Below are 15668 nucleotides of genomic sequence, written 5' to 3'. Positions count from 1 at the left end.
CAGTGACCATACGGAGCTCACTCACACACAAGGCACTCAGTGACCATATCGATCTCGCTCACACACACATGGCCCTCAGTGACCATTCAGAGCTCACTCACACAAGCCCCTCAGTGACCATACGGAGCTCATTTACACAAGGCCCTCAGTGACCATACGGAGCTCAATCACAAAAGGCCCTCAGTGACAATACAGAGCTCACTGACACACAAGGCCCTCAGTGACCATACGGAGCTCGCTCACACATACAAGGCCCTCAGTGACTATTCGGAGCTCACTCACACAAGGCCCTTAGTGACCATACAGAGCTCACTCACACAAGGCCCTCAGTGACCATACGGAGCTCACTCACACAAGGCCCTCAGTGACCATACGGAGCTCACTCACAGACAAGGCCCTCAGTGACCATATAGAGCTCACACACACGGCCCTCAGTGACCATACAGTGCTCGGTCACACACAGACAAGGCCCACAGTGACCACACTGAGATCATACACAGAGAGCAATCAATGACCATACAGAGCTCACTCATGCAGAAAAGTTCCTCATTGACCATACTGAGCACATTCACACACAGATAAGGCAATTAGTGACCTTACAGACAAGGTCCCCAATGACCACACAGATCATACCCAATGACCACACTGAGCAAACACACGCACAGACAAGGCCCTTAATGACCCCACTTAGCTCACTCACACCCAATGCAATCAGTGACCATACAGAGCTCACTCACATGCAGACAAATGCCTCAGTGACCATATTAAGCTCACTCACACACAGACAAAGCCCTCTGTGAACATGCAGAGCTCACTCACACACAGACATACAGGACCCTCAGTGACTATACAGAGCTCACTCAAACACAGACAAGGCCTCAGTGACCATACAGAGCTTGCTCACACACAAGGCACTCAGTGACATTACAGAGCTTACTCACACAGGGACTCAGTGACCATACAGAGCTTGCTCACACACAAGGCACTAAGTGACATTACAGAGCTTACTCACACAGGGACTCGGTGACCATACAGAGCTTGCTCACACACAAGGGACTCAGTGACCATACAGAGCTTGCTCACACACAAGGCACTCAGTGACATTACAGAGCTTACTCACACAGGGACTCAGTGACCATACAGAGCTCACACTCACACAGACAAGGCTCTCAGTGACCATACAGAGCTCACTCACACAGACAATGCCCTTAGTGACTATACAGAGCTCACTCAAACACAGACAAGGCCTCAGTGACCATACAGAGCTCTCACACACACACAGCTCACGCACACACATACAAGGCCCTCAGTGACCATACAGACCTCACTCACACATACAAGGCCCTCAGTGACCATACAGAGATCTCACACACACACAGCTCACGCACACACATACAAGGCCCTCAGTGACCATACAGAGCTCTCTCACGCACACACATACAAGGCTCTCAGGGACCATACAGAGCTCTCTCACACACACACATACAAGGCCCTCAGCGACCATACAGAGCTCTCTCACACACACAGCTCACGAACACACATACAAGGCCCTCAGTGACCATACAGAGCTCTCTCACGTACACACATACAAGGCTCTCAGTGACCATACAGAGCTCTCTCCCGCACACACATACAAGGCCCTCAGTGACCATACAGAGCTCTCTCACGCACACACATACAAGGCTCTCAGGGACCATACAGAGCTCTCTCACGCACACACATACAAGGCCCTCAGCGACGATACTGAACTCACTCACACACATACAAGGCCCTCAGCGACCATACTGAACTCACTCACACACATACAAGGCCCTCAGCGACCATACTGAACTCACTCACACACATACAAGGCCCTCAGCGACCATACTGAACTCACTCACACACATACAAGGCCCTCAGCGACCATACTGAACTCACTCACACACATACAAGGCCCTCAGCGACCATACTGAACTCACTCACACACAGACAAGACCCTCAGCGACCATACTGAACTCACTCACACACAAGGCCCTCAGCGACCATACTGAACTCACTCACACACAGACAAGACCCTCAGCGACCATACTGAACTCACTCACACACAGACAAGACCCTCAGCGACCATACAGACCTCACTCACACATACAAGGCTCTCAGGGACCATACAGACCTCACTCACACATACAAGGCCCTCAGTGACCATACTGAACTCACTCACACACATACAAGGCCCTCAGCGACCATACTGAACTCACTCACACACAGACAAGACCCTCAGCGACCATACTGAACTCACTCACACACATACAAGGCCCTCAGCGACCATACTGAACTCACTCATACACATACAAGGCCCTCAGCGACCATACTGAACTCTCTCACACACAGACAAGACCCTCAGCGACCATACTGAACTCACTCACACACAGACAAGACCCTCAGCGACCATACTGAACTCACTCATACACATACAAGGCCCTCAGCGACCATACTGAACTCTCTCACACACAGACAAGACCCTCAGCGACCATACTGAACTTACTCACACACAGACAAGACCCTCAGCGACCATACTGAACTCACTCACACACATACAAGGCCCTCAGAGACCATACTGAACTCACTCACACACAGACAAGACCCTCAGCGACCATACTGAACTCACTCACACACAGACAAGACCCTCAGCGACCATACTGAACTCACTCACACACATACAAGACCCTCAGCGACCATACTGAACTCACTCACACACATACAAGGCCCTCAGCGACCATACTGAACTCACTCATACACAGACAAGACCCTCAGTGACAATACTGAACTCACTCACACACAGACAAGACCCTCAGCGACCATACTGAACTCACTCACACACATACAAGGCCCTCAGCGACCATACTGAACTCACTCATACACAGACAAGACCCTCAGTGACCATACTGAACTCACTCACACACAGACAAGGCCCTTAGTGACCTTACAGAGCCCACTCATGCAGAAAAAGCATAAGTAAACAGAGTTATCATAATAGTGAGAGGATGATCTTTTACTCTCTGCCTTCCCACATCTCCTTGGAGAGCAACAAGAGAAGCTCCAGGAATCATGCATGCTACGCTCATTAAGACACCGTTAAACAAGTCATTATCTGGAATACAGATAATTATCTTAGCACCTCTGTTCTGCCTTGTACACAACATCTAATTTTCTCTCTGTTGTGGCACAGGTCTAGACGTCTAGAACGATTCCAATACAGACATACAGGCATTCAGACTCAAGTATTTTAAAGCAATATGCTTTGATATTGCCAAGATCTTATCTTTAGATCTCTATTTGATTCTACATGCACTGTGAATGTAGGTTATTAATCTTTTTCTATAGCTCTTAATTACTCTTGCCAAGAACAATGATCTGCCCACTATAGAGGGATCGCAAATAGTCTCTAGAGGCACAAGTGACCTGCACCTTTCAGATAATATTAATTTCACATATTTCTCACACTGTCAGCTTGGGCCCAACATAAAATCAGATTTACAACTTTTACCCTGTAGCACCATCTGGTGGTGGAATAGGGCAGTGCATTGACATGAAGCACTGTGTTGTGGCTAATCTGTAAGTGATAATGTATATACGAGCATTCCACAAACAATAAGACTGGTGGGATATCAGCTACCACTTACATATAGAAACATTTATTTTTCTTACCTCCTAAGAGAGTCTTCTTCAGTGCTCTCCTCTGGCAAATCCTGTGGTAAGGCCTCTTGGGTTACATTCGGAGCTCGGTTTACAGATGCTGGTTGGCTGTAGACCCGTTCCCAGTGTCCAGTCTCAGGATTATACACTACTCCCACTGTCCTTTCCTCCTGTGTTGTCCCAGAGGCAGCAGCTTCCAACCGATTGCCACTGCCTGACATGTTTCCTACCTCTGGCCTCTCAACACCTGGTGCTACAGGTTGCTCTACGCTACCTGCAACTAGACCAGCCTGGAATGAGCTTGGAGGAGGGATGGGGGATGGTTGCCAGGCAGAAGTCCCTGCTACTTCTGGGTAAGTTGGGGGTGTCCTTTCCCAGCGCAAGGTGTCATTGTTAAAGGTCAGCAGATTATGACATGCTCGGCAACGGTTCATATGCCCCCTGGGCTGGCTAGAACTGCTTTCCCCACCATGACCCTGGCTGGTTTGATGGGACGTACCGGGTTGCTCTGGCTCCAGGTTATTGTTAAGCATCTCATGTGCTTGTCCCTGTGCTGCACCCTGTGCTCCCGACTCTAACTCATTTAGTCTGTCATATTCAAGGAAAAAACGACGCAGGTCACATTGCAGCTCTGTCCTAGCAGCTGTAGGGTGAATGGGTGGCTGAGCTCCTGAGCTCTCTGCATCAGTACTAGAAAATCCACGACCCTCTGTAGCAGAGGTGTAAACAGAGGATGAAGACTCTCCTTCCTGCTGACGCAGGACTGACAAAAGGCTAACAGAAGAGGCGCTTGTTCGTGGAGGGGGCATGGGTTCCATCTCAGGCCGGGGTCCCAAGTTTAGCACTGTTCGTGTCCATTCTGAGCCACTTAAATCAGCAGTAGGTTGCTGGTAGCGGGAAGGCTGTCCAGTCAGGGAGCGTCGCGTTGGTCCAAGGCTCAGGGTACGCAGTGTATTACCAGCTGTGCTGCTATGCACGCTACTGAAGGCAGAGGGGCGGCTCAGAAGTCCATGATCATGCTGAGCAGATGATTGGTGCTGTTGTCGCTCTGATGAATGTGAGGGCTCAGTCTGTACTGGAGAGAAGGACGTGGAGGTGACCCCTGAAGAGGTAGAGGGGGCTCCAGATGATTCTGGGTGGGGAAAGAGTGGAGAGGACAACCGTGCACTGGAACATCTAATACAGAGGCACAACATGCTAGGGTCCTGACAGCATGGAGCACTGACACCAGGTGCCCGCTCACGCATTCGAGAATAATGGAGGCGCTGGTTACTTTCAGTTGTTGGGGGAGGGAGAGGAGGAGGGGGGGGAGGGGGAGGCGATGGGGTGGCGGAGTCCTGAACTGGAGGCTGCTCCCCGGCTTGGGTACCAGAGGAACGGGACGATAGCATATGCAGGAAGTTGTGAAGCAGCGGGGTCCGGCGCACTGGTTGATTCTGTAGTAGGGAGCGCTGGCGATATATGGGAATTTCTGCACTGTCCAGTGGTATCTCTGATTCTTCATCACTCTGCAGCAAACAGAAATTGGTTAATTCAGTCTAGTAAAAAATTATGCCCCTAGTGATCAATTGAACCTATGATATATACCCTAAAATTCTACAGAGCAAAATCAATTAATTTTAATACCTTAGCAAAGGTAGTTTAAAAAATCTTACTGCATGCAACAACAACTTTTTCGGTCAACCTATTGGGTTTTATTAATTTAATTGCTCATGGTTAGCCTCTGCAGACCATGCATTGGTACAGAACAAAGTCATAATTTTTCCTAATTCAATTCAACCACGCAGCTTATTTTTTACGTCACTAAAAATTGTTTGTCTTTCCTTTTTACACTACAGGCAAAAAACATAATTTATGCTTACCTGATAAATTCCTTTCTTCTGTTGTGTGATCAGTCCACGGGTCATCATTACTTCTGGGATATAACTCCTCCCCAACAGGAAATGCAAGAGGATTCACCCAGCAGAGCTGCATATAGCTCCTCCCCTCTACGTCACTCCCAGTCATTCGACCAAGAATCAACGAGAAAGGAGAAACCAAGGGTGAAGTGGTGACTGGAGTATAATTTAAAAGATATTTACCTGCCTTAAAACAGGGCGGGCCGTGGACTGATCACACAACAGAAGAAAGGAATTTATCAGGTAAGCATAAATTATGTTTTCTTCTGTTATGTGTGATCAGTCCACGGGTCATCATTACTTCTGGGATACCAATACCAAAGCAAAAGTACACGGATGACGGGAGGGATAGGCAGGCTCATTATACAGAAGGAACCACTGCCTGAAGAACCTTTCTCCCAAAAATAGCCTCCGAAGAAGCAAAAGTGTCAAATTTGTAAAATTTGGAAAAAGTATGAAGCGAAGACCAAGTTGCAGCCTTGCAAATCTGTTCAACAGAGGCCTCATTCTTAAAGGCCCAAGTGGAAGCCACAGCTCTAGTAGAATGAGCTGTAATTCTTTCAGGAGGCTGCTGTCCAGCAGTCTCATAGGCTAAACGAATTATGCTACGAAGCCAGAAGGAGAGAGAGGTAGCCGAAGCCTTATGACCTCTCCTCTGACCAGAGTACACGACAAACAGGGAAGACGTTTGTCGAAAATCCTTAGTTGCCTGCAAGTAGAACTTGAGGGCACGAACTACATCCAGATTGTGTAGAAGACGTTCCTTCTTTGAAGAAGGATTTGGACACAAGGATGGAACAACAATCTCTTGATTGATATTCCTGTTAGTGACTACCTTAGGTAAGAACCCAGGTTTAGTACGCAGAACTACCTTGTCTGAGTGAAAAATCAGATAAGGAGAATCACAATGTAAGGCTGATAACTCAGAGACTCTTCGAGCCGAGGAAATAGCCATTAAAAACAGAACTTTCCAAGATAACAATTTTATATCAATGGAATGAAGGGGTTCAAACGGAACACCCTGTAAAACGTTAAGAACTAAGTTTAAACTCCATGGCGGAGCAACAGCTTTAAACACAGGCTTGATCCTAGCTAAAGCCTGACAAAAGGCCTGGACGTCTGGATTTTCTGACAGACGCCTGTGTAACAAGATGGACAGAGCTGAGATCTGTCCCTTTAATGAGCTAGCCGATAAACCCTTTTCTAAACCTTCTTGTAGAAAGGACAATATCCTAGGAATCCTAACCTTACTCCAGGAGTAACCTTTGGATTCGCACCAGTATAGGTATTTACGCCATATCTTATGGTAAATCCTTCTGGTAACAGGCTTCCTAGCCTGTATCAGGGTATCAATAACCGACTCAGAAAAACCACGTTTTGATAAAATCAAGCGTTCAATTTCCAAGCAGTCAGCTTCAGAGAAGTTAGATTTTGATGTTTGAATGGACCCTGTATCAGAAGGTCCTGTCTTAGAGGTAGAGACCAAGGCGGACAGGATGACATGTCCACTAGATCTGCATACCAAGTCCTGCGTGGCCATGCAGGCGCTATTAGAATCACTGATGCTCTCTCCTGTTTGATTTTGGCAATCAATCGAGGAAGCAGCGGGAAGGGTGGAAACACATAAGCCATCCCGAAGTTCCAAGGTGCTGTCAAAGCATCTATCAGAACCGCTCCCGGATCCCTGGATCTGGACCCGTAGTGAGGAAGTTTGGCGTTCTGGCGAGACGCCATGAGATCTATCTCTGGTTTGCCCCAACGTCGAAGTATTTGGGCAAAGACCTCCGGATGAAGTTCCCACTCCCCCGGATGAAAAGTCTGGCGACTCAAGAAATCCGCCTCCCAGTTCTCCACTCCCGGGATGTGGATTGCTGACAGGTGGCAAGAGTGAGACTCTGCCCAGCGAATTATCTTTGATACTTCCATCATTGCTAGGGAGCTTCTTGTCCCTCCTTGATGGTTGATGTAAGCTACAGTCGTGATGTTGTCCGACTGAAACCTGATGAACCCCCGAGTTTTTAACTGGGGCCAAGCCAGAAGGGCATGGAGAACTGCTCTCAATTCCAGAATGTTTATTGGTAGGAGACTTTCCTCCTGATTCCATTGTCCCTGAGCCTTCAGAGAATTCCAGACAGCGCCCCAACCTAGTAGGCTGGCGTCTGTTGTTACAATTGTCCAGTCCGGCCTGCTGAATGGCATCCCCCTGGACAGATGTGGCCGAGAAAGCCACCATAGAAGAGAGTTTCTGGTCTCTTGATCCAGATTCAGAGTAGGGGACAAGTCTGAGTAATCCCCATTCCACTGACTCAGCATGCACAATTGCAGCGGTCTGAGATGTAGACGTGCAAAGGGAACTATGTCCATTGCTGCTACCATTAAGCCGATCACCTCCATGCATTGAGCTACTGACGGGAGTTGAATGGAATGAAGGACACGGCATGCATTTAGAAGCTTTGTTAATCTGTCTTCTGTCAGATAAATCTTCATTTCTACAGAATCTATAAGAGTCCCCAAGAATGGAACTCTTGTGAGAGGAAAAAGAGAACTCTTCTTTTCGTTCACTTTCCATCCATGCGACCTTAGAAATGCCAGAACTAACTCTGTATGAGACTTGGCAGTTTGAAAGCTTGAAGCTTGTATCAGAATGTCGTCTAGGTACGGAGCTACCGAAATTCCTCGCGGTCTTAGTACCGCCAGAAGGGCACCCAGAACCTTTGTGAAGATTCTTGGAGCCGTAGCCAATCCGAATGGAAGAGCTACAAACTGGTAATGCCTGTCTAAGAAGGCAAACCTTAGATACCGGTAATGATCTTTGTGAATCGGTATGTGAAGGTAAGCATCCTTTAAATCCACTGTGGTCATGTACTGACCCTTTTGGATCATGGGTAAGATTGTCCGAATAGTTTCCATTTTGAACGATGGAACTCTTAGGAATTTGTTTAGGATCTTTAAATCTAAGATTGGCCTGAAAGTTCCCTCTTTTTTGGGAACCACAAACAGGTTTGAGTAAAACCCTTGTCCTTGTTCCGACCGCGGAACCGGATGGATCACTCCCATTAATAACAGATCTTGTACACAGCGTAGAAACGCTTCTTTCTTTATCTGGTTTGTTGACAACCTTGACAGATGAAATCTCCCTCTTGGGGGAGAGAATTTGAAGTCTAGAAGGTATCCCTGAGATATGATCTCTAGCGCCCAGGGATCCTGAACATCTCTTGCCCAAGCCTGGGCGAAGAGAGAGAGTCTGCCCCCCACTAGATCCGGTCCCGGATCGGGGGCCCTCGGTTCATGCTGTCTTTGGGGCAGCAGCAGGTTTCCTGGCCTGCTTGCCCTTGTTCCAGGACTGGTTAGGTTTCCAGCCTTGTCTGTAACGAGCAACAGCTCCTTCCTGTTTTGGTGCAGTGGAAGTTGATGCTGCTCCTGCTTTGAAATTCCGAAAGGGACGAAAATTAGACTGTCTAGCCTTAGCTTTGGCTTTGTCTTGAGGCAGGGCGTGGCCCTTACCTCCTGTAATGTCAGCGATAATTTCTTTCAAACCGGGCCCAAATAAAGTTTGCCCCTTGAAAGGTATATTAAGTAATTTGGACTTAGAAGTTACATCAGCTGACCAGGATTTTAGCCACAGCGCCCTACGTGCCTGAATGGCGAATCCTGAGTTCTTAGCCGTAAGTTTGGTTAAATGTATTACGGCCTCCGAAATGAATGAATTAGCTAGTTTAAGGACTCTAAGCCTGTCCGTAATGTCGTCCAGCGTAGTTGAACTAAGGTTCTCTTCCAGAGACTCAATCCAAAATGCTGCCGCAGCCGTAATCGGCGCGATGCATGCAAGGGGTTGCAATATAAAACCTTGTTGAACAAACATTTTCTTAAGGTAACCCTCTAATTTTTTATCCATTGGATCTGAAAAAGCACAGCTATCCTCCACCGGGATAGTGGTACGCTTAGCTAAAATAGAAACTGCTCCCTCCACCTTAGGGACCGTTTGCCATAAGTCCCGTGTGGTGGCGTCTATTGGAAACATCTTTCTAAATATTGGAGGGGGTGAGAACGGCACACCGGGTCTATCCCACTCCTTAGTAACAATTTCAGTTAGTCTCTTAGGTATAGGAAAAACGTCAGTACTCGCCGGTACCGCAAAGTATTTATCCAACCTACACAATTTCTCTGGTATTGCAACAGTGTTACAATCATTAAGAGCCGCTAAAACCTCCCCTAGTAATACACGGAGGTTTTCCAATTTAAATTTAAAATTTGAAATATCTGAATCCAATCTGTTTGGATCAGAACCGTCACCCACAGAATGAAGCTCTCCGTCCTCATGCTCTGCAAGCTGTGACGCAGTATCAGACATGGCCCTAGTATTATCAGCGCACTCTGTTCTCACCCCAGAGTGATCACGCTTGCCTCTTAGTTCTGGTAATTTAGCCAAAACTTCAGTCATAACAGTAGCCATATCTTGTAATGTTATCTGTAATGGCCGCCCAGATGTACTAGGCGCCATAATATCACGCACCTCCCGGGCGGGAGATGCAGGTACTGACACGTGAGGCGAGTTAGTCGGCATAACTCTCCCCTCGCTGTTTGGTGAAATTTGTTCAAATTGTACAGATTGGCTTTTATTTAAAGTAGCATCAATACAGTTAGTACATAAATTTCTATTGGGCTCCACCTTGGCATTGGAACAAATGACACAGGTATCTTCCTCTGAATCAGACATGTTTAACACACTAGCAATAAACTTGCAACTTGGTTACAATCTTATTTAACAAAAACGTACTGTGCCTCAAAGAAGCACTAAACGATTAAATGACAGTTGAATAATGAACTGAAAGACAGTTATAGCATCAATCCTTAAAAACAACACAACTTTTAGCAAAGGTTTGTTCCCATTAGTAAAGTAACAATAATTAAATTTGAAAATAAAAATTACAGAGTAACGTTTTTAATCACAGTCAATATATAAGTCTCACAGCTCTGCTGAGAGAATCTACCTCCCTCCAAAGAAGTTTGAAGACCCCTGAGTTCTGTTAGAGATGAACCGGATCATGCAGGAAATACAAGAGTAACTGACTGGAAATTTTTGATGCGTAGCAAAGAGCGCCAAAAACGGCCCCTCCCCCTCACACACAGCAGTGAGAGAGAAACGAAACTGTCACAATTAAAACAAGCAACTGCCAAGTGGAAAAATAATGCCCAAATATTATTCACTCAGTACCTCAGAAAATGCAAACGATTCTACATTCCAGCAAAAACGTTTAACATGATAAATACCTATTAAAAGGTTTAGTGTACTTTTAACAGAGTAATTCCGGTGAAATACCATCCCCAGAATACTGAAGTGTAGAGTATACATACATGTCATTATAACGGTATGGCAGGATTTTCTCATCAATTCCATTCAGAAAATAAAAACTGCTACATACCTCAATGCAGATTCATCTGCCCGCTGTCCCCTGATCTGAAGCTTTTACCTCCCTCAGATGGCCGAGAAACAGCAATATGATCTTAACTACTCCGGTTAAAATCATAGTAAAAACTCTGGTAGATTCTTCTTCAAACTCTGCCAGAGAGGCAATAACACGCTCCGGTGCTATTGTAAAATAACAAACTTTTGATTGAAGTTATAAAAACTAAGTATAATCACCATAGTCCTCTCACACATCCTATCTAGTCGTTGGGTGCAAGAGAATGACTGGGAGTGACGTAGAGGGGAGGAGCTATATGCAGCTCTGCTGGGTGAATCCTCTTGCATTTCCTGTTGGGGAGGAGTTATATCCCAGAAGTAATGATGACCCGTGGACTGATCACACATAACAGAAGAAATATTTCTGGTGTTAAACGTAATTAGAAGGGGGAAAGTAGGGGGAAAGCGCTGTGAGATGAAGAGCTTATCTGTAAGTGTCTCACAAATGTATACTTAAAAAAAAAAATACATAAAAGGGTAATTTATTTAAATATAGATATAAAACAGACAAGACCTAACCTACGTATATCAACAACTAGACAATATAAAATAACCATATGGTGTACAAATGATCATGAATACATCGCATATTTAATGCGCAAAACAAAAGTTCATAGCTATGAATAAGAATGAAAATCCAGTGAAGGGCTTAAAAGTCAGTGCTGTTTAAAATGTCTTGAGAGAGCTTCTCAAGTGAAATACCTTAAGCAGGGTGTTATCCCGCTTCGCTGTGTTGTACGCTAAGCAATGAGTGTTGCGGAGCTGAATTGTTGATCAAGGCTGGAAAAACAGCCGAAACACGTAGATGTTTTATCACCTTTAAAGAGCTATTTTCCATGCAATACGGTAAACAGGACGGTTGTTATCAGATCATCTAGTGACACACGTTTGATCTGTATATAACATATATCCATTGTGGTGTTTACCAGTAATTCACCTCCTGCTTGTGAGCACTCGTCGTCTCTTTTCAGAATTGTATCAACCTACCGGCAATGTCACTACTAGGCAGAGTCACCGCCTGCTTAGAAGTTAAGGGGCTCAAATCTGTCTCCCCTGCACCAAGCTTTTTTCGAAGTAACGATCAGCTTAACCTTTGCACAGCTCACCTTTTGCACATCACCAGCAGCAACAATTCAGCTACGCAACACTCATTGCTTAGCGTTCAACACAGCAAAGCGGGATAACACCCTGCTTAAGGTATTTCACTTGAGAAGCTCTCTCAAGACATTTTAAACAGCACTGACTTTTAAGCCCTTCACTGGATTTTCATTCATATTCATAGCTTTGAACTTTTGTTTTGTGCATTAAATATACAATGTATTCATGATCATTTGTACACCATATGGTTATTTTATATGGTCTAGTTGCCGAAATACATATGTTAGGTCTTGTGTGTTTTGGATCTATATTTAAATAAATTACCCTTTTATGTTTGTGTCCTTTTTAAGAATACATTTGTGAGACACTTACAGATAAGCTTTTCTTCTCCGATCACTTTTCCCCTACTTTCCACCTTTTTTCTAGCTTTTATTTTCTGGCCACATTTAGAAAAATCAGTGTGACCTATTCTGGGATTTAGCTTTTATCTGTTATATCTAGAGAGAACTCACACTTATATGTTTTTTGTGAAACTTAAAGGGACACTCAACCCAAATTGTTTATTTTGTGATTCAGATAGAGCATGCAATTTTAAGCAACTTTCTAATTTACTCCTATTATCAATTTTTCTTCGTTCTCTTGCTATCTTTATTTGAAAAAGAAGACATCTAAGCTTTTTTTGGTTTAGTACTCTGGACAGCACTTTTTTTATTGGTGGATGAATTTATCCACCAATCAGCAAGAACAACCCAGGTTGTTCACTAAAAATGGGCCAGCATCTAAACTTACATTCTTGCATTTCAAATAAAGATACCAAGAGAATGAAGAAAATTTGATAATAGGAGTAAATTAGAAAGTTGCTTAAAATGTCATGCTCTATCCGAATCACGAAAGAAAAAAATTGGGTTCAGTATCCCTTTAATTATAGCAGACAGAAACAGAGGAACCTCACTATTTGCTACTATTTAAAATATTCATTTTCTTTATTTTTAACTACCAAAGCTTTTGCTAATGAGATCTACTTTTCTGCTATAGACTGTTCGACAAGAAGGACCTATGTTACATGCCACTGCTAAAAAAGGAGCAATTCTTACAGAATTCTCATATAACTGAAAATAATGGTACACTTCAGCAAGAGAAGATGTGCTGTTTTAGGCGCTGGGTTCCTATTTATATGAGATGATAACAAAGAGAATGGATAACAAAGAAAAGGAAAAAAGTAAAATAAATGCCGGAGTAACAAGAGGGCAATCTATAGTAGTACTACTGTACACCCTCAATCTTTATTGATCAATCTTTACTTTGCCCCCTTGCCTAAATTATAATGTAGGTCTGAACCGCCCTAGAGTTTGAAATGGTATGGTTTTTCTGTAACTGAGACATCACATTCGATTTACTCACACAACTCTCTCAGCATGTTCCCCTGTTATCAAAGGAACATGCAGAGGCGTGCATGCTGGGAGACAGCGCAGTCACCAGAGTAAATTACTTACTAATCTGTATTGTTATAGGGTTGTTATAGGGTTGCATAGTGTCATAGGGCAGTTACAGAAAGCAGAAGAGACTACACAAATATTTATTGGAAAGTTTTAAAGTTTAAAAAAAACTGTGTCTAATTATGACTAAAGGTATGAGATTGTGTGATGCTCTACTCCAGGGGTGTCAAACTCATTTGAGTCACCGCCCATTTTCCATACAAGTGCTATGTTTGTGAATTGTATTGAGTGTTTTTTGAGGTTATATTCTTTGGCAACAGTAAGCAAATCTTTGCCAATAATGCCAGTTTAACACCCCTGCCCTACACACTCAGCGTGTACTCGGACAATTTGCAGCATGTAGTAGTAAAACAAACACCTAGCACAAATGTGAAACAATATAAATTAAAAATGTTTACATACACATTATATATATAATTTTTTTCATAAATACACGCACACAAATATATACAGTGTACTGTATGTGTATATATACATATACACACATACAGTATCTCACAAAAGTGAGTACACCCCTCACATTTTTGTAAATATTTTATTATATCTTTTCATGTGACAACACAAGAAATTACACTTTCCTACAATGAAAAGTAGTGAGTGTACAGTCTGTATAAAAGCGTAAATTGGATGTCCCCTCAAAATAACTCAACACACAGCCATTAATGTCTAAACCGTTGACCACAAAAGTGAGAACACCCCTAAGTGAAAATGTCCAAATTGGGCCCAAAGTGTCAATATTTAGTGTGGCCACCATTATTTTCCAGCACTGTCTAAACCCTCTTGGGCATGGAGTTCACCAGAGCTTCACAGGTTGCCACTGGAGTCCTCTTCCACTCCTCCATGATGACATCACAGAACTGGTGGATGTTAGAGACCTTGCGCTCCCCCACCTTCCGTTTAAGGATTCCCAACAGATGCTCAATAGGGTTTAGGTCTAGAGACATGCTTGACCAGTCCAGCACCTTTACCCTCAGCTTCTTTAGCAAGGCAGTGGTCGTCTTGGAGGTGTGTTTGGGGTCATTATCATGTTGGAATACAGCCCAGCAGCCCAGTCTCCGAAGGGAGGGGATCATGCTCTGCTTCAGTATGTCACAGTACATGTCGGCATTCATGGTTTCCTCAATTAACTGTAGTTCCCCAGTGTTGGCAGCACTCATGCAGGCCCAGAACAAGACACTCTTACCACCATGCTTGACTGTAGGCAAGACACACTTTTCTTTGTACTCCTCACCTGGTTGCCGCCACATACGCTTGACACCATCTGAACCAAATAAGTTTATCTTGGGTCTCATCGGACCACAGGACATGGTTCCAGTAATCCATGCCCTTAGTCTGCTTGTCTTCAGCAAACTGTTTGCAGGCTTTCTTGTGCATCATCTTTAGAAGAATCTTCCTTCTGGGACGACAGCCATGCAGACCAATGTTATGCAGTGTGCGGCGTATGGTCTGAGCACTGTCAGGCTGACCCCCCACCGCTTCAACCTCTGCAGCAATGCTGGCAGCACTCATACGTATATTTCCCAAAGACAACCTCTGGATATGACGATGAGCATGTGCACTCAACTTCTTTGGTCGACCATGGCAAGGCCTGTTCTGAGTGGAACCTATCTTGTGAAACCGCTGTATGTTCTTGCCCATCGTGCTGCAGCTCAATTTTAGGGTCTTGGCAATCTTTGTATAGTCTAGGCCATCTTTATGTAGAGCAACAATTCTTTTTTTCAGATTTTCAGAGAGCTCTTTGCCATGAGGTGCCATATTGAACTTCCAGTGAGCAGTATGAGAGAGTGTGAGAGCGATAACACCACATTTAACACACCTGCTACCCATTCACACCTAAGACCTTGTAACACTAATGAGTCACATGACACCGGAGAGGAAAAATGGCTAATTGGGCCCAATTTGGACATTTCCACTTAGGGATTTACTCACTTTTGTTGCCGACGGCTAGACATTAATGGCTGTGTGTTGAGTTATTTTGAGGGGACAGCAAGTTTACACTGTTATACAGGCTGTACACTCACTACTTTAAATTGTAGC

General features: G+C 44.5%; 1 protein-coding gene across 2 annotated transcripts in view; it reads right to left on the bottom strand.

Moving 5' to 3' along the window:
* Positions 1-3594: 3594 nt before the first annotated feature.
* Positions 3595-15668, bottom strand: part of LOC128643665 (activating molecule in BECN1-regulated autophagy protein 1) — a 101923-nt gene continuing 89849 nt past the window's right edge. For both annotated transcript variants that reach the window (XM_053696492.1, XM_053696493.1), the window contains one exon: positions 3595-5183. In XM_053696492.1, the coding sequence (XP_053552467.1) occupies positions 3684-5183 (1500 nt within the window). In that variant the 3' untranslated portion in view covers positions 3595-3683. The remainder of the gene's footprint in view (positions 5184-15668) is intronic.

The sequence above is a fragment of the Bombina bombina genome, unplaced genomic scaffold (genome assembly GCF_027579735.1).
Source record: "Bombina bombina isolate aBomBom1 unplaced genomic scaffold, aBomBom1.pri scaffold_368, whole genome shotgun sequence".
Taxonomy (NCBI): Eukaryota; Metazoa; Chordata; class Amphibia; order Anura; family Bombinatoridae; genus Bombina; species Bombina bombina.
The sequence above is the reverse complement of the archived record's forward strand: the minus strand, read 5'-3'. Positions and strand labels throughout refer to the sequence as shown.